The sequence below is a fragment of the Sorex araneus genome, chromosome 6, assembly GCF_027595985.1.
Source record: "Sorex araneus isolate mSorAra2 chromosome 6, mSorAra2.pri, whole genome shotgun sequence".
NCBI lineage: Eukaryota > Metazoa > Chordata > Mammalia > Eulipotyphla > Soricidae > Sorex > Sorex araneus.
This window is the reverse complement of record NC_073307.1, coordinates 80,507,960-80,531,698: the sequence shown is the minus strand read 5'-3', so window position 1 is coordinate 80,531,698 and position 23,739 is coordinate 80,507,960. Positions and strand designations below refer to the sequence as shown.

The following is a 23,739-nucleotide window of genomic DNA, read 5'->3' as shown; positions in this document are numbered from 1 at the left end:
GATAGGGTTCAATTTGAAAAATACCTGACTTAAGAGTATTTTAATATCATGATATCCAAGTTATAATAAACTTAAAAAGTGAGAAATAAATGCAAACTTTAAATAGGTAAGTTATGGAAATAAAAAGGCTACCACCTTTGCTGTTTAATTTCAGTTTAGAGATGACTTCTGTGCTGCATACTTGGATATGCGATCACATTCCATTATGTTGTAACCATGCAAAGTATTTATTCTTTCTGTAATATGTCTGTAAGCTATCTGATAGCCTGAAATTTTACTCTGGAAAGCTTGACAGAGAATTCCTGGCAGGAAATTAAGATTTATAATAAGTGGTAATAAAAATATAAGTATAGTCTATGCCCATGCAGGATAATTTCTAATTTCTTTGCTTTTTAGTACCACATGAAGTAATACTTGAGGTTCATTTTCAGGATTGTTTATGTCCCAATAGGGATAAGAATACAAGAAGAAAGTAGGATGAACATAACGTACTTTACAGAAGAGGGGAATATTTATAAACTCAAAACTGATACCTTAAAAATGTAATTGCATAGTCTAATACAGATATTCTGTAGCATTCATATATTTGGTAAAATATGTCAAATATAAAATAGGATAACTCCACTTCTTGATTTCTAGTATGTTCACAACTTGGTTTTATTCCAAGATAGGGTGTATATTCATATATACAAACAGCAAAATCTTAATTTGCTGAGGAAAAGACTAAGATCGGAGCTTTCTAATAATCCTTAGCTTGCAACTTATAAAATCTTTAAGCATGTACCACAAATTTTTAAAAGAATTCTTAAATTCTTAAAAAGAACAACAAAAACCCATCTCTTCCACTAGGTCCTAACTTCATTGTTAAAAATTAAGACTCAATTTTATGGATTAAAATTTTGTTTAGATAGACTACATAATGTCTTATTTGACTGATGCCATTTTAAAAGACATTTTTATTTGCTGAGGCTAATTTGTAAAATGTTTCCTTTCTCTTCAGATTTTTCACACCAACAAAAACTCTGTATTCTTTGTACACAGTATTTAGGGATCCTGTGGGCCTTCTCAATAGTGTTAGCCTGGCTGTGTGGGCTGGACTACTATATTCTAGGCCTCAGCAATACTGGGGTGACCAGAGCTCCACTCAGCAATGCTCAAGGGACCATATATGTCAGGGATTAAATCTGGTGTGCTCCAGCCCTTTTAACTATTTCCCCAGGCCCAATTCTATGTATTGCTAACACAACTTACAAAAAAAAAAAAGTACTTCCTATTTCTGATAACAGGGAAAAACATTACTCTTCATTTTTTCAGCTAGCTGTATTTGCTTCTGGAGAGAAAGAAACACTTCACGTTAATATTTGTAAATATATAATGCTGATTCAACTTCAAATGATAGGCACTGGCATTTTCACAACTAGAAGGAAATATGCTACAAACATACAGAAGAAATTGGTAATGATGAGTAATTAAAATTTTAGGTTTGTGTTCTCTTTTCCTAGAATTTGTACATGTTAAAAACAAATTAGGCCCTTTCATACTTTGTTCTTAAATACAAACAGCTTATAAATCCCCAATACGAAAGCTCTACTAAAAAATTAAATATTCTTCTTTAATGGAAAGGAGAGATAAAAAACTTAAATGTAGTGGTACATTGTAGGGTAGTTTAAAAGAATTGTGGAAGTTTTCCTATAACCTGTGGATGGAGTGTAGATCCTCCTGAAGAAAATGAGGCAGATAAGACCTGCTGAGATGTGGTTCCTTGGGGGAAACAGAAGAAAAGTGGGGATTCTTGTAACACTGTCTGAGGCAGACGGATAAAGGGTAATGAGACGTCAGAGCCAAAAGGTGCAGCTGCTCCCCCAGTAGGGGGAGGTGATTGAAAATCACTGGGGTCTGAAGAAGTAATTTGTGAGGAATCACTGGAATATTCTGGGCTTCCTATTGGCCAGTTCTGTCCGACAGATTCTACCACAGAAACGGTCAACTCTGGGGCAATGTAATTATGATGTTCTTCAGTCACAGGCTGCAGGCGGCCATGTAATCCAACTGATTGAGGAGATGGTTCTTCCTGATTCAAATCCACTGTAACCTGTTGACTTCTGTAAACACGCTGAGGTAAAACTCCTCCTCCTTCTCCTGAAGAGGAGCTTGGTGTGTGAACATGAAACTCAAAAACACAATTGCTTCTGCTCTCATTGTTATGAGTTAACACAGCAGGTGCAGAATGAGGAACAAAGACAGGGTGAAATTTCAAACGTGTAGCATCAGTACTGATAGGTGCAGAAATACTAGACAGGGGAGATCCTGAATTCAATCCAGAATCTAATCTTAAATTCTGAAGGTGTCCTATCAGGAAAGCCTGTTGAGATGGAAATTCAAAGACAGAACTTGAGGTAGGGCCCCCTTGGACTGGCTTCTGTTCAGGTGTCTGTTTCATAGGACTTGACAGTACTGGTGAGTTGTAGGGAATACCCTCATACTGTTCTGCCATTTTGGCCTGGTAATGTACCCCAGCTAGATATACTGCTTCCTGAGGAATAAAATAGTGAGCTTCTTCTGGAAGTACTAGTCCAGGTCTATAGTCACTGTAAACTTGAGTTGGTTCAAACATAGGCTGAACCTGTATCTCACATGGCTCTCCAGTTATTTTACTGGCTGTAGTACCCAACATAACTACTGCCTCTGGTGTCCAGGTAGTTGGGTTGCCACCAGGTGGAAGATGATTTTGGCCAACAGTCCTCAGCAGGGGTTGGAAGTGTCGGGTTTGGGCTTCCAGGTAGGAGGTGCTCTTACGTCGCTGGGAAATGGCCACCTTCGGTGGGCAGGTGGGAGGTGGTGAAAAGGAAACTGGACGTTCATGAATAGTTGGGAAAAATATCTGTGATTCTGGGTATGTTGGGGTCCCCCCACACGGATGCGCCATGGACTGAGGCTGTATCAACATGAATAAGACAAGTAATTCATACATTCATATGTGAAATTACATTAGACATGCACAACTGGGTAGTTCTGTGTAACCTTATGAAATGGTTACACCAAGTTTATAATTAATAAAGAAATAACAATGCTTTTGGAAATTATGGATATAATAAAAATCCATTAAATACATCCAGGGTGAATAAATTCTTTGAGACTCTGCTTTTAGGTAGGAGCTGCTTTTCCATAACTTTTCTCAATGAAATAGAATTTAGCTTTTGTATTTAGTATTTTGTTTGTATTTAAAACTGTCTCAAGAAAACGCAAATTACATCAGTGGGAAAAGAGTAAAAGAATATAATTAAAGGCAGTAAGTCAAATAAATTTTATGATAAAAGTCTTCCTATCTTTTATATTATTATACAGTGTGCCACTGTAACAGAAGCCTCAATACTGTTTTATCAACTAATGGTATGGCTTCTGAACAGAAATGAGATTTTTGATGAATAAAAAACTATACAAGTAGCAATAATCCCTTTCTCCAACTAGACGCAATTTTACTACACGAAGCATATTACAGATGTCAAATCACTGAATGCCCAATGATTTTTTTAAATATCCATGTTAAGGACTGATTAATCGTGTTCACATCAAATGAAAATGTAATATACATTATCAACCTCACTTTTTGGTTTTTGTTGGGTTCACAACCAGGGCTGTTTCAGCACTCCCAGAGTGCTACAGAATAATGAAATCCTGCAGATCAAACCTGGGGCCTCTGCAAGCAAAGAATGTGCCCCAGCCCTTTGAGTCCTCAACCTGGACCAACAACCAACTTGATTCAGTATCATTTTCTGTTCACAAAAGCAGTTCTACATTTAAGACTAAGCTTAGAATCCTAGTTTATCAAAAGTATGTTATAATAATTCATTTTCAGACTCTTGAAAGAGATTAAGTTTTTAGTCATTCAAACAGAAGATTTTTTAATTTGGCAAAATAGTTTGGCTGAGACTTCTTCCCAAATAAAAGAGGGTTTCAGTTTTGAATCCAAATGTCCATTTAATACCTAAGGAGCATCCCCAAACCACATACTATGCTAAGAGCTACATAATAATTCTTCTAAATAGAAATCTGAAAATGGAATAACAATTAGATTATTAATTATATGTTCACTATCTAGAAAAGCAGCAGCAAGGACTTGAAGTGTTTATATAACTTTAACAGGTAGATCTCTTATAGACAAGAAAGTGGCCTGAAAGAATGATGTATTTACATGTGTCTAATATATTCTTTAGAGTTAAGACCACTTTTTTCAATCTCAGAAAGGAAAAACAAAACAACTTCCATGAAGGAACATTCAGTTTACTGATATGTTATTTTAGATAATTTTGGTGGTAGTGGTGGTGGGGGAAGGGGCTGAGGGACACACCCAGTAGTTCTCAGGGAATTACTCCTGGCTCAGTGCTTGTGATGCCAGGGAATGAACCCAAGCCTGCTAATACAAAGCATGCACTTCAACTTGTTGAGCTCTCTCTCCAGACCTTAGATAATTAGTGGATTAAAACTAACCTTCACTCTTTAATTATTCTTCACTGGCTGGAGTCCGGAAAAAAAACAAATGCAGGTGGTGGGGGAGGAAGAAGGAGGGGACTACTCAGATTCTTTAATATTTCTTTATATAAAACATATTTAGGTATGTCTGGTATAGAGAAATTTTGCTTTAAGGCTATGTAATAATAAGTTTAAAGTTTAAATATATATATTCTTTACTATAATTTGGAAATGCAAAAGTTATAAATATTGGTAAGGGAAAAGAAGAAAAAAAATAAATATTGGTAAGGGAAAATATATGAAAGCTTTTGTATTAAAAATTTAATTTATAAAAAATTTGAAAACCTTTTATTGCATTTTTATATGCTGCAATATGCCAAGGATGATATAAGTATTTTCTCTCGTTATTTCCTTGCTTTTTCCCCATTTAAAGATATATAACAAAAAAGGATTCCTATAGGAAACTTTAAGCCCTGTTTTTTTAAATTTTTACTTGCATTCTTGATGCCTGGATGTATTCATTGGTAACATTTTCATTTGCAGGAAGTTTATGGTTACATACAGTACTGACAAAGAGGGAAGGCAGGCTGGAGCGTCGGTACTTGCGCTGAGAGGCAGAGTGCATAGGCAGGACACTCTCCAATGCTTTAGAAAGCTTTTCGGCAAAAGTTTCCTCAGGGGCAGTCCGAAGGAGGGAAGGAGAAAGAGGTGCAGACAGCACTGGTAGTGGGGTGGAAGGAGCACTGGGAGAGATGCGGGACAGAGAGGGAACAGCAGAAAGATGGGGAACACAAACCGACATGCTACGGCCACGACGAGGCTAAACAGAAAACAAACACATACATGAAAAACACGGTACTTTGAAAACAAAATAACCAAATGTACAATGATAATAATGCATAGTTGATATAAAGAAATGTTCCATTCTCCCCCAACTCCACATAGCCAATTTTTTTTTTTTTGAGGAAAGATGTAACTCCATAAGCATCAGAACTATCTACCTGGTAGGTTAATCACAGGTATTTTTTTTTTAAACATGAATGAGCATGATAATAATTATCTTCCTAAATATTTTGAAGTAACATCAATTGTTATAATGTATGAATAAGAATGACCAACTATACTAGAAAGAGAGGGGGAAATGATTAAACAAGAATTAATTTTATTAGTTAAATGCACGTTGTAAGTAAGATGCAAAAGATGTTAGAACTGTAATACTTTGCAGATGTGAAAACCTCATTTGGAAAAAGCCTGCCTATTCTATTTTAGAAGGTATCAACTAATATAAAAGTTGATGGCTCACAGTGATCTATTACATTTATCTATTTGTAATGATAAAGGCAATTTTCTTCATGGTAAAACATTTGCTTTCTAGAAATGATTCAATGAGGAACAGTTAACATTCTGTACTTCTATTAAAGTACTCAATGAATAAATAACAAAGTTGTTCCCCCACTCCCAACCCCCCAACCCCGGCCTATCAGATACTGAATTTAGATGAACTTTGAGGAATTTTCAAGATTTTATCGTAGCAACACAGAAGTATATCTTTAAGTTGTCTTGGGCAACTTAATTCCTCTTAGATATTGAGAACTGTGTAACTAATTATAAATTTTCTTTTCCAAAATTAGCTGTATAGAATGCTTTTGAGTCAAGTTTATGGCTTACCAGCAGCCAGTACATAAATGTCACCTCGATTGTATAGCTTCATCCCTAGTTCTAGATTTTTCTCCACTTTCTCATTTATTCTAATTCTACTCATAACTGAAATTATTGTAAACCAGTCAATTTATTTCTATATTAAGCATAAAACTAAAAATAACTTTAATATTTAATAATTCTTCATAACTCCAGAGAATATTGTCATAAAAAAGAATACAGTATGCATTTAGAGCATCAACAAGCATAACTATGTGGTTTAATACTTATAATGTTCATACATGATCATCTCTTTTCTTTTCCTAAGAGATCCAATGTTCAGAATCCTGTGATGAAGTTAAGAGATTAAAATGCTTTAATAAAAAACCTAGCTATAATATAGTCAGAAATAAATTAATCAGGAGTAGAAACAATAAATATTGACAATAGTTGTCAAAATAAAAATATATAATTTATATAGCCATCATTAAATTTTCTACCCTGCCTATTTTAAAGGTTAAAATATGTAGACTACTAAACTTAAGAACATTAATAGCTTTCTCTGTTTTAATATGGCCATTCATCTTGAGACCTAGCCAAAGCAGGACTGATGAATGAACTAATGAAGCAATAACTTCTTTTAATCCAAGATGTAGGATAAAAGACCAGAGCAAGCAGAAGTACTTTCTAACAGAAAAAGATTTTTGTTTAATGAAGAACGGGCATTCCACAAAATTTATGTTAAAAGTTTCTGAGAAAGAGGAAACAACTTGTCTGTCTAAACACATCATCAAAAATAAATGCATGGCTCAATTCCTTTCTGAAGCAGATGATGTATTTTATTTCTCCCTGAAGAATCCAGAGGGTCAATAATGGCTTTTTTTTTTTTTTTTTGGTTTTTGGGTCACACCCGGTGATGCACAGGGGTTACTCCTGGCTCTTCACTCAGGAATTACCCCTGGCGGTGCTCAGGGGACCATATGGGATGCTGGGATTAGAACCCGGGTCGGCCGCGTGCAAGGCAAACGCCCTACCCACTGTGCTATCACTCCAGCCCCCAATAATGGCTTTTTGTTCATTTGGTTTGGGGGCCATACCTGGCTGTACTTGGGGTCCCTATGTGATGTAGGAAATAGAACCAGAAGGAATAGGTTTTATTTGGTGATCTACTTCATTCTTCAGATGAGAAGAATGACTAATGTAAAATATGTGGTAATAATGAGAGACAGAGAGAGAGAGAATGTGTGTGTGTGTGTGTGTGTGTGTGTGTGTGTGTGTGTGAGTGTGTGTGCATATATGCATTTCAGGAAATAATCTTCCTAAGTTGATTCTAAAAATAAGTCAGTAACAAAACAGATACCAAATAAAGGGGGAAAGCAAATGAACATATACTGGGGAAGGAACTTGTGTCCAACAGACTGTAAGGCAGGAACACGCAGAGCAACTGATGATTAAACACAAGCACTAAATTAAATGGTCATACAAATACAGGATTCCTTCACTCTAAAGAACTCACATGCAGCATTCTATAACGACTTGAACATCTTACCTGTGTTTTATACAATAAAAAAGATCTTACAGAAAATGCTTAGTAATTCTTTTAATGAGTATGCTTCTAAAAACTTCCCTTGTCCCCATACCCAAAATGTTTAAATCTCCAACTTAAGCTACTTTGAAAAATTTTAATTCTTAAGTACTAGAGAGAAATTAATCTGTAATCAAATACACTAATATAACTTTTTACATAATTGTTTCATGAGAAATTGAGCTACTTTGCTGACATTAACTTTACATCCTATTCAGCTTGAACTACTCCTAAATATTCTATAATAAACCTACTTCCTTTAGAAATGCACCTTGAAACAAAAACAACAAAAACTGCAGGCTCATGCTATTACTTGGGTGGTATAAAGAACTAATTAGCTATTGGCTCTGATTATAGCTTTCTCTCAAGTATTTACTTACCATACTTGAGGATGGATATACCCCATGGGGCTGAGATTGTGCTTGGACAACAGAAGCTGTATGTCCTGGGATTGTGCCAGTAGAATGTGCCTGTTCATGTTGTGATCCGTAAGAAATTGTCTGTTGGCTGCTCACTCGAGATTCTGTAAAAACAGACGATCCCTGACCACTGTCAATTGTCCCATCAGCTGCAGGAGAAAATGCAAAAAAAAAAACAAAGAAAGAAAAAGAGACAAATCACAAAAAAGAAAGTCCACATTTTCCGACCACAACCTGTGTCTTAAGGGTTTTATTTTTTTTTTCCTCTGCAGAGATCTGAACTAAATAAAAGATTAATGCTAGTTATTTACAAGTAAATTTCTAAGCTAAATGAATGATCCATACAAAAAATTTTAATTAAAAAAAAAGTCCCTGGCTATCACAAAATTTTATCTGAAAAATAAGGGAAATAAAATGCGATGTTGTTAGTCTGCCTCAAGTTTAATACAATTTTAGTGATTTTTAGTCTATTATGTTATTATTTAGTCAATAACTAAACAAAATGTTATTTTGCATTACTGTATATTTATTTTATTTTATTTATTTATTTTTTGCTTTTTGGGTCACACCCGGTGATGCACAGGGGTTACTCCTGGTTCTACACTCAGGAATTACCCCTGGCGGTGCTCAGGGGACCATATGGAATGCTGGGATTCAAACCCAGGTCAGCCGCATGCAGGGCAAACGCCCTACCCGCTGTGCTATCGCTCCAGCCCCTGTATATTTATTTTAAAAAATTATGAGGAGAAATTTACAAATTGGAACCTCTAAGAAACTGAAATCTACAAAGCTATTCTTTAATACTTTAAAACTATTCTTTAATCAGAGTTCATACTGTCTCATCCTTCTATTAAGTCAGGAATATGAAAAGAGAAAGAAAAGGCAAATGAATACCAGTTTAAATTTCTGATATTTTGAATAATTCAAAACCAAAATGTCAGTATAAAATGCTAAGATAAAAATTAATTAGAAATATAAGTGGCATAATCATCCACTTTTCAAAAATACTCACATAATATAGATATACTAGGTTGTTGGTACTGCAGTTGTTGATGCTGATCTGCTTCAGGTTCTTCGGGTTCTACTTGTGTAGAAACTGAAGCAGAAGTGGTGGAGGCAGTAGGTATCCCGGTGCCAACAGAAGGGACCTGTTTGATTCCAGCCTGAGAAGTACTTGCTTGTTGTTCTACCTGCTGTTTGAGACTGCTTTCTTCCTGCTTTCTTTTCTCTTGCTCCTCTCGCACCAACTGGCGCTGTTCTCGTTTCCTCTTAATTAATGACACTCTATCTTTGATGGCTTTTGCCATAGTCTTGTGATCACCTTCACAAACATACCCAGATTCCACCTACAGGATAAAAGAGAATTTATTAAGAAGCAGAAACACACACACACACACACACACACACACACACACACACACACACACACACACACACACACACACACAAAGGTACTTTTGTAGAGAAAAGTTAAGAAAAAAATGTTCTCTCTGCTATACAATTACAGATCTGTATTATGCATTTTCCCACCATTTCTGAAGACACTCATAGGGTGGGTGCTATAATTTTGGTGGGTACTTGGGGTGAGCATACACTTCCTCTTTACAACAACAAAAAAAAAGCAATGAGAAATCTGAAACCAAAGTTCTTAAAACAAGTAAATTCATTCTATTCTATTTAATCTATTTCTCGCTCACATGTGACCATCATTTATTTCCTTTGGGTTTTGGGACCACACCTGGTAATACACAGGGCTTAATTCTGCTGGTGATATGGGATGTTGGCGACTGAACCTGAGTTAGCCATATGCAAGGCAAGCACTGTGCCTGCTGTACTATCTCTCTGGTCTACATCCATTAATTTTAACATGTTTTGCTTTTACCTTTTTTCCATTGGTAAACTGTGGTAAATACATGAAGATAAAAAGAAGCCTTCAAAGGAGCTAAAGAAAGTAAAGAAGGTAAGGCACTTGCCTTGCACATGGCTGACCTGGGCTCTAGTAGAGTGCTTGTTTTGCATACAGATAAGCAGGGTTTGATCTCCAGCACTACATACAGTCCGTTAAGTCCACGAGGATCGATCCCTGAACTGTGTGGAACTTGGTGTGGCAACAAAAAGTATCTTATACCTAGCTTCTCAGAGGCAGCAGCTATAAAATCATTTTATAAAATTTCGGAAAGATACCCTCTGGATATTTTTGTATAATCATTATTTTAGGTTCTGTGCAAAACCTAAAATTAGTGGTTTCTTTTCTCACAAGTGACCTAGACTAAGTTCAAAGTAGACTCACTGAGGTTGTCTACCGGTAATTTATCTTGAAAACTCCCTTTGAAGAGAAAATGTATAACCAAAAGTTATAGTACTTATCCAGATGACTGATCGAAACCTAATATAGCAATATTTAGAAATCCTACCTTATCATTCCAATTAAAGAGGCTTAATCTAAAAGTGACTCAACCTATAAACTTTCATAACGCATTCTAAGTCTCTCCCTTTCTATCTCATCCAGCCACACCTAAAGGTAAACACGTATTTTCTTAAAAAAAACTGTCACGATTTTGGGGTCAGAGAGACAGTATAATATGTAAGGTGCTTGCATTGCACACTGCTGTCCTAGGTTCAGCACCCTATATGGTGCCCTGAGCTCACAAGGGCTAATCCCTAAATGCAAAGCAAAGAATAAACCCTGAGTACAGCCAGGTGTGCCCCCTCCCTGTCCCCCTGCACTGAAAAAAAAAAAAAAGTGTCACAATTTCAAATCACTGGAATATGCAATATACAATACTTCATAAACTGCATTTTCTTTTTGCCCAATATCATCAGTGGATATAAAATCTATATCAACTTTAAATCGCTGCTTAGTCTTTACCATTTCCTGAGCAACATCTTCTGGTACATCTCTTTCCAAGTCAAAGGAAAACTCAATAGCTTCATTGTCTTTGTATTTTCCCTTCAATTTCTTAATATCTTCAATACGCAACCATAATTTAATGGCTATTTTTTCTCCATCATCTTCTTCTGCTAGTTCTACCCGTACCCCCGTTTCCTCCTGGAAGAAGGCATGGTTCAAAAGGTCTTTGATAGAGTATCTTCAAAAGAGAGGAAAAAGAAACAAAACACCATTAGATTAAAAAAAAAATCATGTGTAGTTGATTACTGCTATTATTTGGAAAAATAAAAAAGAACTGTGAAAAAAAACAAAAAAATTTTGTAACTCATTTAAACATTGATTAATTTGAGTAATTGCTGACCTTTATTCCCAAGTAAATATAACAATCTGTATTAAGAGCTGAAAGTGAACTTTAAAATAATCTAATGATATAATTTCATCAGTTAACAGTGTACTAAGAATAGTGATATATAAAATACAATAGTTAAAAAATGCATAAATACTGAGACCGAAATGATAATATAGTGGGTAGGGTCTTGCATGTGGCAGACTCAGATCTGAACCCTGCCAGGCACCCCCTATGGTTCCTCAAGCACACCAAAAGTGACCCCTGAGCACAGGAGCCATGAGTAAGCCCTGAGCACTTCTGGGTATGTCCCCAAAAAGAACAGAGAATTCCCACAGTTATGATCTAATCTGATATTTGATCAGCATTCAATGAGATATCATTTCTTGATTCCTGGGAAGCTGAGGCTCATTGAGATTAAAAATCTTGCTTATATCCATAAAAGTCAAAATTCAAAAAATAATTTCTTGGCTTCTAGCATATTACCATCAACTACAACAATTTTTATTTGCTTGCCTAAATTCTCTCAACTCCTTTTAAATAATTTGCATATTATGCAAGCAGAAGTCTGATCATGGAATCAAACACATGGATTCTTCTTTAAGTATATGGTTTCAAAATATGAAATGCCAGTAATCTGGTAAACTGTCCCATCCAGAAAAGAAACAGAGTATGTTCTAAAACTAGAAGCAAATATCCCTGATTTTAGTAAAATCAATTCTTAGAGATAAAGGAATCTCCTATCTGTATATAAAAATAGAAATCCAACCTAAATTTCTACTGTAAAGACTTGAAGATTTTAACATTAAGCTCTTCCAAATAACAAAGCTTTGAAAAGGGCACGAGACTGGAAAAGTGAAGATAGGAAATTCTTTAATTTGGGAGATATAACCGACTGTTCATGCTTTAAGTGGTAGATTATAATCTTACTACTCAAATTTGTGCTGGCTGGTACATATTTTTTTTTTTTGGATAGTGTGTACACGGGGGGGATGAGTTGGTGAAGGTATATTATTTTTCAAAACCAGACACTGGATCTTTTCCATGCCTAACGGGTGATGAATCAGCTATATGACAAACCAGATACTAACCACTCCTCTGAGAAAAGTCGTCTGTTAGTACAAATGACTAAGACAGGTCTCCTCCTAACCTCTGGGCAAAGCCCGCCCTTTTAACTCAAAAGGGATTTTGATGTTTTGCTCTTCTTCAATTTTGGCATAACAACAGCATTATCAGGACATGAAGAACCAAGATTCTATTTCACTTTTAAAAGTCAATGGATAAGGACTTAGGAACATATATTTATGGCTAAAATAAACCTTACTGAGTTTTAAATGACATGACTTGATTTTTTTCATTAAGTATAATAGGCATATTTGGCATAGTTTGGTTTAGTTCAACTAGTAAATCATATTTTGTAACATTCTAGAATATGAAATTGGAATAATTAATTAAGGGAGTGATTCCCAAGTGGTACCCAGGATGTTTGGGAACCCACAGTAATTCTTGGCCAAGTGGGTTGGCAGTTCAGCTAAGAGTCTAAGAATGTGATGCTACGCTAGCCCTTTATTTATATCCAAGTAATAAAAGGGACTCCTGGGACCCCCCCCCCTTCTAAGTTTGTGCAGTTTAAAATCATGTGGGGAGCAGGGGTTTGTGCAGAGGCACAGCACAAGACTAGGGGGTCAACTATAGGGGACAGAGATCATAAGAAGGGAACAAGGTTGGAAAGAGCAACTGTCGGGAAAAGGTTTAAAAACAATGTCTTAGACTAATGCTATATTCTGACCACATCATTCTTAAGCAATCAGTATCAAAGTCAAAAGATGCAACTTACCTTTCATCTTTGTTTTGTCGGATGCATCCTTCAATAATTTCCTTCACTTCAGGAATTGCTACTTTGTCAAAACTGGCTGGTTTCACTCCCTGAAAATCATAAAATGTGAAACACGTTAAGGTGGGCAGAGTCTTACTTTTGGATTTTTAAAAAACTCTCAAGGTTCTACTTAGTTTGCCTTCTTGCCATGCTCACTTTTTTTTGATGTGCCTGTAGGAGCTGGTCCATGCAGGTTCGCAGCTGGGTAGTGGCAATTTAGCATCCACAAGAAATTAATAAGAACAGTTTAGCAGTTGGGAGGCACTGACTTTCAAGGTCTTTATATGAGATTAGGGAATTTTTTAAGCTGTTGCCAGCATCTTCTGCTGTGTTTTGGGTAAAGTTATTGGCTAAAAAGAAGGCCAAACTTCTAATTGGTTAGACAATCCTTAGTTCAGCCTTGTTTCCTACCCGAATCAACACAGCATTAAACTATTTTGGACAGTGAACCCATGCGTGGGCATGAATTCACATGCTCAGTTTGGAAGGTATTATATTATTACTATACTCTAACAGAACTCAACAAGTTTAGAAGAAGTTAAGGATTTTAACTTGGCTTCGCATGACAACTGAAGAGTAAATTGTCTTGTACATATGAAACATGAGAGGAAAAAATGATACAGCAGATCTACATGAAGACAGGCATTCTAATTTTTTTAAAAAAGGATTATTACATGTAGTACCAAATAACAGAACAATTTTACAATCTTCAGAGGATGTAAATTCTTTACAAATAAAACTTTCAACCATATGTGGAATACACAAAATTCAACTATCTATGAGGTATGGAGAAAAACAATTATTTTTACTCTTTTTTTTTGGTGGTGGGAGGGATGGGGACAACAACACCTGCTGTGCTCAGGGCTTACTACAGCTCTGGGATCACTTCTGATTGGCTTGAGAAATCGTATGTGCTGCTGGGGATCCAACCCAGGTAAGCTGTGTGCAAGACAAGCAGCCTGCCAGTTGTACTGTATCTCTCCAATCCCTCCCACCCTCTTCAAACTAATCATATGAACTGAAATGAAGTGATGATACTGATAAATTATTAAGTTGAACTTTGTGAACTCAAAAAGAGACAGAAAAAGAGAGTGAGGTGCTTGCCTTGTATGCAACCAAACCGGATTTAATCCCCAGCATATTTGGTTCCCTACGCACTGCCAGGAGTGACCCATGATCACAGTGCCAGAAGGAAACCCTGAGAACAGCTAAGTGTAGCCTAAAATCAATTATAAAAGGATTCCTATCTCTAAGTAAGTACTAGTTAAACAAATGTGATGTCATGATAGTAAAACCAGTGATAGTGCATCATTATCAACACCTTGTATTTACTTAGTCATCCTTTGTCAATTGACAGTCAAAATTAGGAAAAGAAAAGTTTATGCTACCGGACCAGGAAATAATATGCACAGCATGTGGTTCAGTCTCTTAACATATGTTCCCTGATCATCACTGGGTATGCCTCTGGAGGCCCCCGAGTACCACAGTGCTGAGCAGCACAAAATCCTCAGGTCCAAACACTAACGGGCCCATCTGGCCAAGAATCTATGGGAGTGGCCTCTAGGCTGGGTTCCCCATCCCAATCCACCTACCCAAACCCCCGAAAAAGAAAAAAAAGAAAAAGAAATACCAACTATATACATATTCAGATGACACTGCTGCCTTAGAAAATATATCGCAAGTGTCAAAATAGCCAATGAAACCATCAGAAACCTGTCTGTCTGGCAGAAGATATTAAAAAGTTTAAGGCTGTTTTTTACTGTAATCTACTTGGTTGATAATAAGTTGAAAAAAACTGACTAGTCAGTACCATCTAGAATTCAAGATAACCAAAAGATTATCAAGATTTATCAAAATACCTAGCAGAGGTTTTCTGAATTACTTGAGAAGCAAGATAAATAAATGCATAAATAACTACATAAATAGGAATATACATTTTTAATAACCCAAAAATGTAAAAGTGAAAAATAAAACTTCACTGACTTTGAAATCACCCATAGAAAAATCATTTGGAACATAAAAAACTGCATTTGAAAAATAATAGCGCTTTCCCTCCCCGACTGAAGATATGCACAGCACAGTGTCAATCTAAACCAGGAAATTTGTGACCAACTAATTCAACAAAAACAAAGACTCATCAATGTTCTTCACCATGGGAAGGCAACAGTACCTATGACAGAAATTCAGGAAAAACTTGCTAATAACATCATCTGGGTATTGGATTTGAATTGTGTTTGGATTTAGAACCTATTCTGGTGGTGGCAAGGTAAGCAGCTTGGCTTTGCCATGATTTATGATCCCTTGGATTATATAAGAAAATGAACCTAACTAAATGCAGACTGGCAAGACACAGCCTGTACGAGAAAAAAGACCTAAAGAAAACAGAGCAAGGAACACAAAACAGAACAAAGTCAGGAGGACTGCAAAAGCCGATGATTATGATCATGCTGGCAAAGAGAAGTAGATTCTGCAGTGGCTGTTGTAGTGATTTTGAAGACTTTTTATGAGGATTAATCACTGTCACTGTATCACTGTCATCCTGTTGCTCATCAATTTGTTAGAGCGCACAACAGTAACATCTCCATTGTGAGACTTGTTACTGTTTTTGGCATATCGAATACACCACGGGGAGCTTGCCAGGCTCTGCCGTGCAGGCGGGATACTCTCGGTAGCTTGCCGGGCTCTCCAAGAGGGACAGAAAAACAGAACCCGGGTCGGCCACGTGCAAGGCAAACACCCTACCCACTGTGCTATCGCTCCAGTCCATGAGGATTAATACATTTTAATAAAACTATAAAAACCTACATATTTCTATATATTCATTATACTCAAGAGGCTTTTCGTTCTTGACATGAGAACTCAATGTAATTTTTAATAACTGACATTTAAAAAAATACTGGTCTATATTATTCTACCACCTAATTTTAAGTATAAGTACCACATAGTAAAGCATAGAAATAATTGCTCATTTAACTTCCTTAGCGTATACATTTTTCATAACTTAGAGCCAAAACCTGTTCTATTCTTTACTCCTTGATTTAGTCCTGTTTTCAGTCCTGTTTTGATCAGTTAAAAAGCAAAGTTTTCCTTACCTATTATATATGTGCTCAACAAAAGACAGTACAAAGGTTCACTCAATTTCTTCAGTCAGCAATCCCCTGGTTTTAGAAATATTCTTTCTATTATTTCTTACTAATACTAAACAATAGTATATTTTTAAGCAAATGTATTTGTTTAAATGTATTTTAAACAAATATATTTCCAAATGTGGCTCCAAAATAAACAAATTACTTTGGAGCCGCCCTGCGCTCAGGGATCACTTGTGGTGGGCATCAGGGGACCAGATGGGGTGCTGGTGATCAAACTTGGGCTGGCCACATGCCTGGCAAGTGTACACCCACACTCTACTATCATTCTGGCCCTGTAAATGTATTTCTTGAAAAACTAATGTATAACCATTTATGATACCTCTGAGGTTACACAGAGGTATTCTTTTAAACAAAACAAAAAGGTTACTTCTGGGCAAGCTTAAGTAGAAAACAAATAAAAAATTAACTGTGTGATGGGGCTGGAGAGATAGTTAGTAGGGGGTATGATCCCTGTGTGCACGGCCAGGAATATGCCCTGAGCATTGCTAGGTATGACACAAAAACCAAAAATTGTGACTCCCCAAGTTATGAATGTTGATGAAACACTATTTAAGCTATGAGAAACAAACAAACAAACAAAAACACATGCATCCATTTCATAGACTGAGTTTTTCTCTCTTTTTACTTATTTTGGCTTTGGAGTCACACTCAGCAGGCTTTATTTCTGGTTCTGTGCTCAGGAGTCATTCCTGGCTGTACTTAGGGGACCATCGACAGTGCCAGGGAGTAAACCAAGGTCAGCAGCAAAAAAGGCAAGCCCCTTCCCCCTATACTATCTCTCTGGTCCTAGACACAAGTTTTTCTTAAACTGGTTTAACAACTAATCTGCTTATAAAGTAGAAGTCATAGTACATATTCTCTGGTTTAAATCTTCCAACTCTTAAAAAACCTTCAACACATGTTTCTTAAAAGCTTTTCAATTAGGGGAATATTTAGCTATCCTTTCATAAACCTTATCTATAAATGATTCTTTCTAAGCTATTCATAACTGAAAAAAGTCTCCCTCCCCCTCAAACAAAACTTAATGTAAATTCTAAAACTTTAAATATTTTTAAAGGAACTTAGAGGAAACAATTTCAATACTTTTATACACATATTGCCAAATAAATACCGTGTACCATTTGTATCTACTAGAAATTCTCACCCACCTCACTTACATAATCCTTCTGAGGGCAGCAGCAGCAATGAGAATTTACGATGACAAGCACTGAGCAAAAATCTTTCTTAGCAAAATCCATCAGAAAAAAGCAAAACAGACCTTACACTTACAAAAAATGACAGAAAATAGATATGATGCAAATTAGCAGACTAAATTAGCCTACAGCATAAGAAAGGCAGGCATCAAAGTCAGACAGCAGTATAGATTCTTCTTTAACAGCAGCCATGCCTCCCCCCAAACTCTCAAATTTGAGTGTGTTTGCTTTGCTCAGCTAATAATCCTCTTATTCCAGATCTACTCTTTGAACAAAACTACATGCTAAAGATCCAAGAAACTGGCCTGCCACTACTACCTATTTCTCCTCCAACAGCAACAGATCCCCTGAGAAGCAAAATGGGTTTTTCAACTTGTTTAAAAGCTCCACCCACCCATTATGCCTAAGTGACATAGAAAGCCTATACTAGAAATCTACCTATTTAAACATTCCCTTTCCTCCAGTCATGTTAAAACTATTCTTTTAAAAGAAAGTGAGATTAGGTGGAATGACCATAATATATACTCGGAAGATGTAGTCAAAAGAAATCTGGACAAAGAAATTACAATACTGTTTAACATTTTTATATGCAAAATCTGTGTGACTTGGTCATATTTCAAAATTTACTTGAAAGCAAATGTAGCAGTTCATCTGTTTACCTAATTTTAAAAAGTGGTGATATTAAACTGTTCTATCATTCTCTCAAAGTACACTAAAAAAAAAAAGCTGTGAACTCAGATATAGAGAAACATTAAGAACACATTCTTCTCTTTTCCCTTAAATTTAATCAATATGTATAACAAACTAAACACTTTAATTTGCCAGGAAGATCTCATAGATCCAAATAATTACTACTTAGATCTTAGTTTGTTTTTTTTTTTTTTGGCTTTTGGGTCACATCTGGTGATGCTCAGGGGTTACTCCTGGCTCTGCACTCAGGAATTACTCCTGGCAGTGCTCAGAGGACCATACAAGGGATGCTGGGAATCGAACCTGGGTTGGCCGCATGCAAGGCAAACGCCCTACCCGCTGTGCTCTCACTCAAGCCCCAAGTCTTAGTTATTAAGGAAAGGTTTTTCTTCATAGCATTAACAATGCTCCCTGTACTTCTATGGAAAGATAACTGAATAAAGTTCTATCCCTTGTATTTTGAAAATACTAAGTCCTGATTAAGACAGTAGGTACTAAAGCTTCAACAACTTAAAAGTTGCTTAAGTAAAGGAAGTGCAACAAACCTAAAACTTCCATTCTGAAGGTTAGAAATGACTAATCGAGAAACTATATCAAAATAACTGCTACCAGTTTCTGGCTCAATATTTTGCTGAGTAGGTAGTCTCAGATATCACAGGTACTAAATTAGAAATGTAGCAATATCATCTATGAAGACTGGAAGCTTTTAACTCAAATAGGCAAACGAACAAATGAGATTGGTTTCTTTGGGGGAGTGGAGATTTTGAAGGCAAAATTAAATGTATGAAGAGATTTAGAGATTCCACTTTTTCTGTATATAAAGTATTAAATATATCTAATAAAAATGCCATCCATGTACTTGCCACTTTATATTCCTAAACTATCTCCTCTCTCATAATTAGTGCCTTTCTCTAAATTCTCCCATTTATTTCATTGGTATCATTATTATTTTCTTTTAGTTGTGTGACTTCTGTTCGTAGCTTTGAAATTTCTGCTCTCATTTCTTCCTGGATTATCTTGGTGGAGTGTTCCAATGCTGCATCCATATCCTCCCTTAATTTATTGGATGTTCGTTCCATAGTTTCTTTGAGTTCGTGAACCATCCTCACAATTTCCTCTCTGAATTCTTTATCTGAGAGGAGGATGTATTTCTGGGAGATCGCTGCTGAGGTTAGTGAGATATTTTCTTGGCTCTCTCCTGGTGGTGGGGATTTTCTCTGTTTCTTCATGTTGTTATGGGCTTTACTATCTGGAGCTCTTGTTAGCTTGGGAGGAACCTCAACTGAAGATTTGGGGCTATGCTCCTTTGACAAAGGACTTTTCTGCAGAGTGGAGATTGGTCAGGAACCGACGGCGGCGGCGGAAAGGTGCCAGGCAGGGGCTTCAGGACAAGCCCCAAGCCGAGATCATTATTATTTTCATTCTCTAGACAGAATACAAACTTTAGGCATTCTGCTTTAATTTCCATGATATATAATTATATATTTATTATGTGTAATAAATATAATGCATTATTCATAAATATATTTAATAAAATATATAAATTTATATATACTTAGGAATGTGTATATGAACTATATTGCTCCCTCCCATTCTTCTACAATACTTAAGTACCATTCTCTACGTGTACTTACAAAAATATTTACAAAGACACATGTCTAAAAGAACTGCTACTAGTACTTTCTACTGCCCTCTATCAAAGATCTCCAGCCAGGCAAAATGAGTTTTATTGGCTTCTGATACAGTTCAGTATCATTGTTTCTTTAGCCTAGCAATTGTTGCTAAAAAAAAGTTAAGAATTTCAACATTTCTTAAGTTTAAATCAATTTACAATTGGTCTCACTGTTCAGATTCTCTCCATCTCCTTATCACCTAACATTTAATTTATACCACATTTCTCAATTATTAATTTAATAATAACAATTATTAATAGTTATTCTCTACATTTACAAGATGGCAGCAGCATCACAGATTTTAAAAATGTCTAACTGAAGGGCTGAAAAAATACAGGGGCGGAGAAAATGCCTTGCAAGTACAAGTAGAAAGTTTGATCCCTGGCACCAAATGGGCTTCCACCCAGTACTACTGAGCACTGAGTACTGAGCACTACTACCCTGGTGGCCTGCAGCATATACATGTCATGTTCAGCACTGTTGAGCCAGGTATCACTAGGGGTAGCTTTGGGTTCCCAAGCACGACTGGGGACAACCCCTGTTCCTCTTCCCTGTGCCAGCTTCCCATTATGTACTCTAAGTAAAAGTCCCTCCTTACTCAAATAAGACCATTCTGGGACAAGAGAGACTGATGTCATGTCAAGGTTAAAACTGATTCATTAGGGGCTGGAGTACAGCAGGTGGGGCGTTTGCCTTGTAGGTGGTGGACCCAGGTTTGATCCCCGGCATCCCATATGGTCCTTTGAGCACCGCTAGGAGTAATTATTGAAGGCCCCTGATCATCGCCAGATGTGACCCAAAAAGGAAAAAAAAAAACTGATTCATTAACTCAACTGGTGTCCACTGCGGCCTAATATGTGTAAGACACCTAAGTATACTGCATTTATCTTTAGTCTCAAAATATGACTATCTCTCTATATTAACGGGTTAAAAAACTGATCTATTACAAAGCAAAAAACCAGAACACAGATTCTACAATGTAAAATTTTCTCAAAATAAAACTGGTTACTTGTTCACTGAATATTTAATGCACATTTTCACCGAAATAAATGCTCTTTCTATTCTTTCTTTCTAGATAACTGAATTCTATACTTCTTTCAAGGTACTCCTCAAATGAGAAGGCAAGAATTACAAAGTATCTCTAGGGAAGGTTCTGCATATAAGACTCCAGAAAACTCAATAGTTACAAAGCATTTTAAAACAGAGGCTACTTTTCTAAAGCCTGCCAGTGAATTATAGAACAGCATATAGTGTGTATAAAAAAAATGAACTTTCCTGAGAAATTCTGTAATAAAAATTTCCAAGTGTTTTAGTTTAGTGTCTAAAATATGGGGAATTATATCCTGATATGACTATTTAAGATTAAGAAGGTTAAATCTTAAATGAAATCAGAGCAGTGTTATGAAACAACTAAAAATTATGCAGACGTCCTAAGATACAACCCATGATGCACAAAGCTTTCTTTTTACATGCTTAATCCAAACTTGTTGACGGAAAATAGAAATACATTTACAAAGGAATCATTTTAGCTTATTCCAGTGGACTCAGACGTCTGCAATAGTACAAAAATTCTACTTGCTAAAGAACAGTTTTCACCAACTTTCAAACCCTATCTGAACAGGAATCAGCCTCACTTGTTTCTGCAGAAAAACAGGATGAATCACAACCTGTTATTAAAAACTAAAAGGAATTTCACCCTGCCTTAATTCTTATTCCCAGACGGAATGTTCAAACCTTGCAATCCAAAAGCTAATGGAATCAGTGACAAAATCAAATTACACAAACAAAGTAATTAAAAATCCCCATTATTTCTAGTTTGGTTGTTAAGAGGCTGGACTCAACCAGATTCTTACTGGTATGAACCATTAGTTTACAGGAATTTGAACATACCTTAGGATTCCATTGGAAAATAAACCTCTTCAAATTCCCTAACCAAATCCAACTAGTTTTATCAAAGGCAATTAGTTTACCTCATGATTCCCCAAGGTTCATTTCTCTCTAGATCCATGAGAGCTTGGGTACTGCTTCCAACCTTGATGCCACTGCTAGCTGGTTTCTATTTGCTAAACAGTCAACAAAAATCACATTAAGTCCATTACTACTGTTACTTGGACCTCAATCCCAATGGTAGACATTTTCAAAAGAACTGAATTTTTCTCCCTTTGGCAGGGTCTTTAATTCTTGATATAGGACTCAAACCTGCAATACTAGTCTAAAACTTACCCTACACTCATGAACCCTGTATATTTTACTGTCAGGACCCCTACACCCACAATTTATAGAGAAGAAAAAAGTTTAAATAAAAAGGAAAAGAAACTCAAGGCATGTAATTATGTCACCCCTGAGATACTGGATTCGGATACTATCACCATTATTAGTTCTATTATTTTTTCCTGCATGTCCTTGGGCTTAAAACTCTGAATCTTTTTTTTTAACCTCTGAAATAAAAATATTATCTACTTACCAGGATATAAAAGATTAAAGTAGGATACTATACTGTTGAAGGGACTGCCATGAAGTAAGATTACAAATAAATACTAGCTCATTCACTCTACTTTAAAAACCTAGCTTTCCTTAAGTTCATCAAACACACTTTAATCACTGCAATTTGCTGGATGTCCCTGGCAAAAGAATATAATAAGAAAAAATGCATTTTATTATTAAGCATTGTCAAAACAATGTTAATAGTGGCAATATCTAATAAATACTGAGATAATAGAATGACAGGTGCTTTGCTATTCTATATGCATTTCACATTCAATCCTCATAAAGCAACTTGGGTTCAGAGAAGTTAAATAACTTGCCCACATCTAGGAAATGACATTGTTGGGATTTGACCTCACATAGCTTCCGGGCTCGTTTTCTCAAAACAGGCAACATAAAATTGTGTTTGTTTCAGCTATTCTATATTCACATATCAATTTTCCAAATACTGATGAGTGGCATTAATTGCCCTTCTTTAAGCATTGAAAATGCAACAAAGAATAAATCAAATAAAAACCTCAATATACAGAACTTCTTTTCTAATTGTATTTAAGATGTTTATAGAGGGGTCAAAAATAGTACAGGGCCTAAGCAATTGCCTAGCATGCAGCAGACTGCCTTTAATTTCTGAGCATGAAGTAAGGAGTAAGCCCTCAGCACTGCTGGGTCAAAAAGCTAATGCCCTAATCCCCAAAATGTTTTAGACAGAGTGGGCAGGGTAAGATCAATCTAAGGAAGTACATTTAAAGAAACTTCAATTGCATATATAGAACATACAACAGTATATTATAAATGCACAGAAGAGTGAAACGATCAGGTCAGAGTCTACATTTATTCCATTTATACTGGGACCTAGATAAACAGGCTGAGATGTTCTCAGGTCAGAGTGACATGGAAACAGACATTTCTGGACTGCACAGCATTTTAATATGAGAAGGTAATCTGAAATAAAAACTTTATTTTCTAGATCTGTAATCCTGAGCTAGCTATCCTGGGCTTCAGACTCATAATGCATTGATACTAGTATGACTGGCACCATCTCCGGGTTATTGGAAAAATTACATAATACATACAACATGTTTAATGCAATACTGGGTAAGAGCAAATAACAATACATTTACACTACAATCACCCACAATGTACAAGACAATATACTACTGCAATGTAGCAAATTTCCCCTGTAAAGTGGAAAAAAAGATGCCAATCCTTGAGTAGCCACAGTTGTAGCTGGGGATAATAGTTAAAACCCAATATAAATATTATATTGTTACATGAGAAAAAAAGAGTATGATAGGACCATAAAAGGGAGTGGTATTGAAACTTTCT

At 36.1% G+C, this 23,739-nt stretch overlaps 1 protein-coding gene across 23 annotated transcripts in view; it reads right to left on the bottom strand.

Moving 5' to 3' along the window:
• The window catches only part of WNK1 (WNK lysine deficient protein kinase 1), a 139,280-nt gene that overhangs the window by 40,400 nt on the left and 75,141 nt on the right, over positions 1-23,739 (bottom strand). For 15 of the 23 annotated variants that reach the window (XM_055143859.1, XM_055143862.1, XM_055143864.1 and 12 more), the window contains 6 exons: positions 13,186-13,274; positions 10,982-11,201; positions 9,125-9,458; positions 8,074-8,261; positions 5,042-5,290; positions 1,697-2,935 (listed from right to left, as the gene is read on the bottom strand). In XM_055143859.1, the coding sequence (XP_054999834.1) occupies positions 1,697-2,935; positions 5,042-5,290; positions 8,074-8,261; positions 9,125-9,458; positions 10,982-11,201; positions 13,186-13,274 (2,319 nt within the window). The remainder of the gene's footprint in view (positions 1-1,696; positions 2,936-5,041; positions 5,291-8,073; positions 8,262-9,124; positions 9,459-10,981; positions 11,202-13,185; positions 13,275-23,739) is intronic. The other 8 variants (XM_055143876.1, XM_004603880.2, XM_055143878.1 and 5 more) reach the window with 2 other exon arrangements.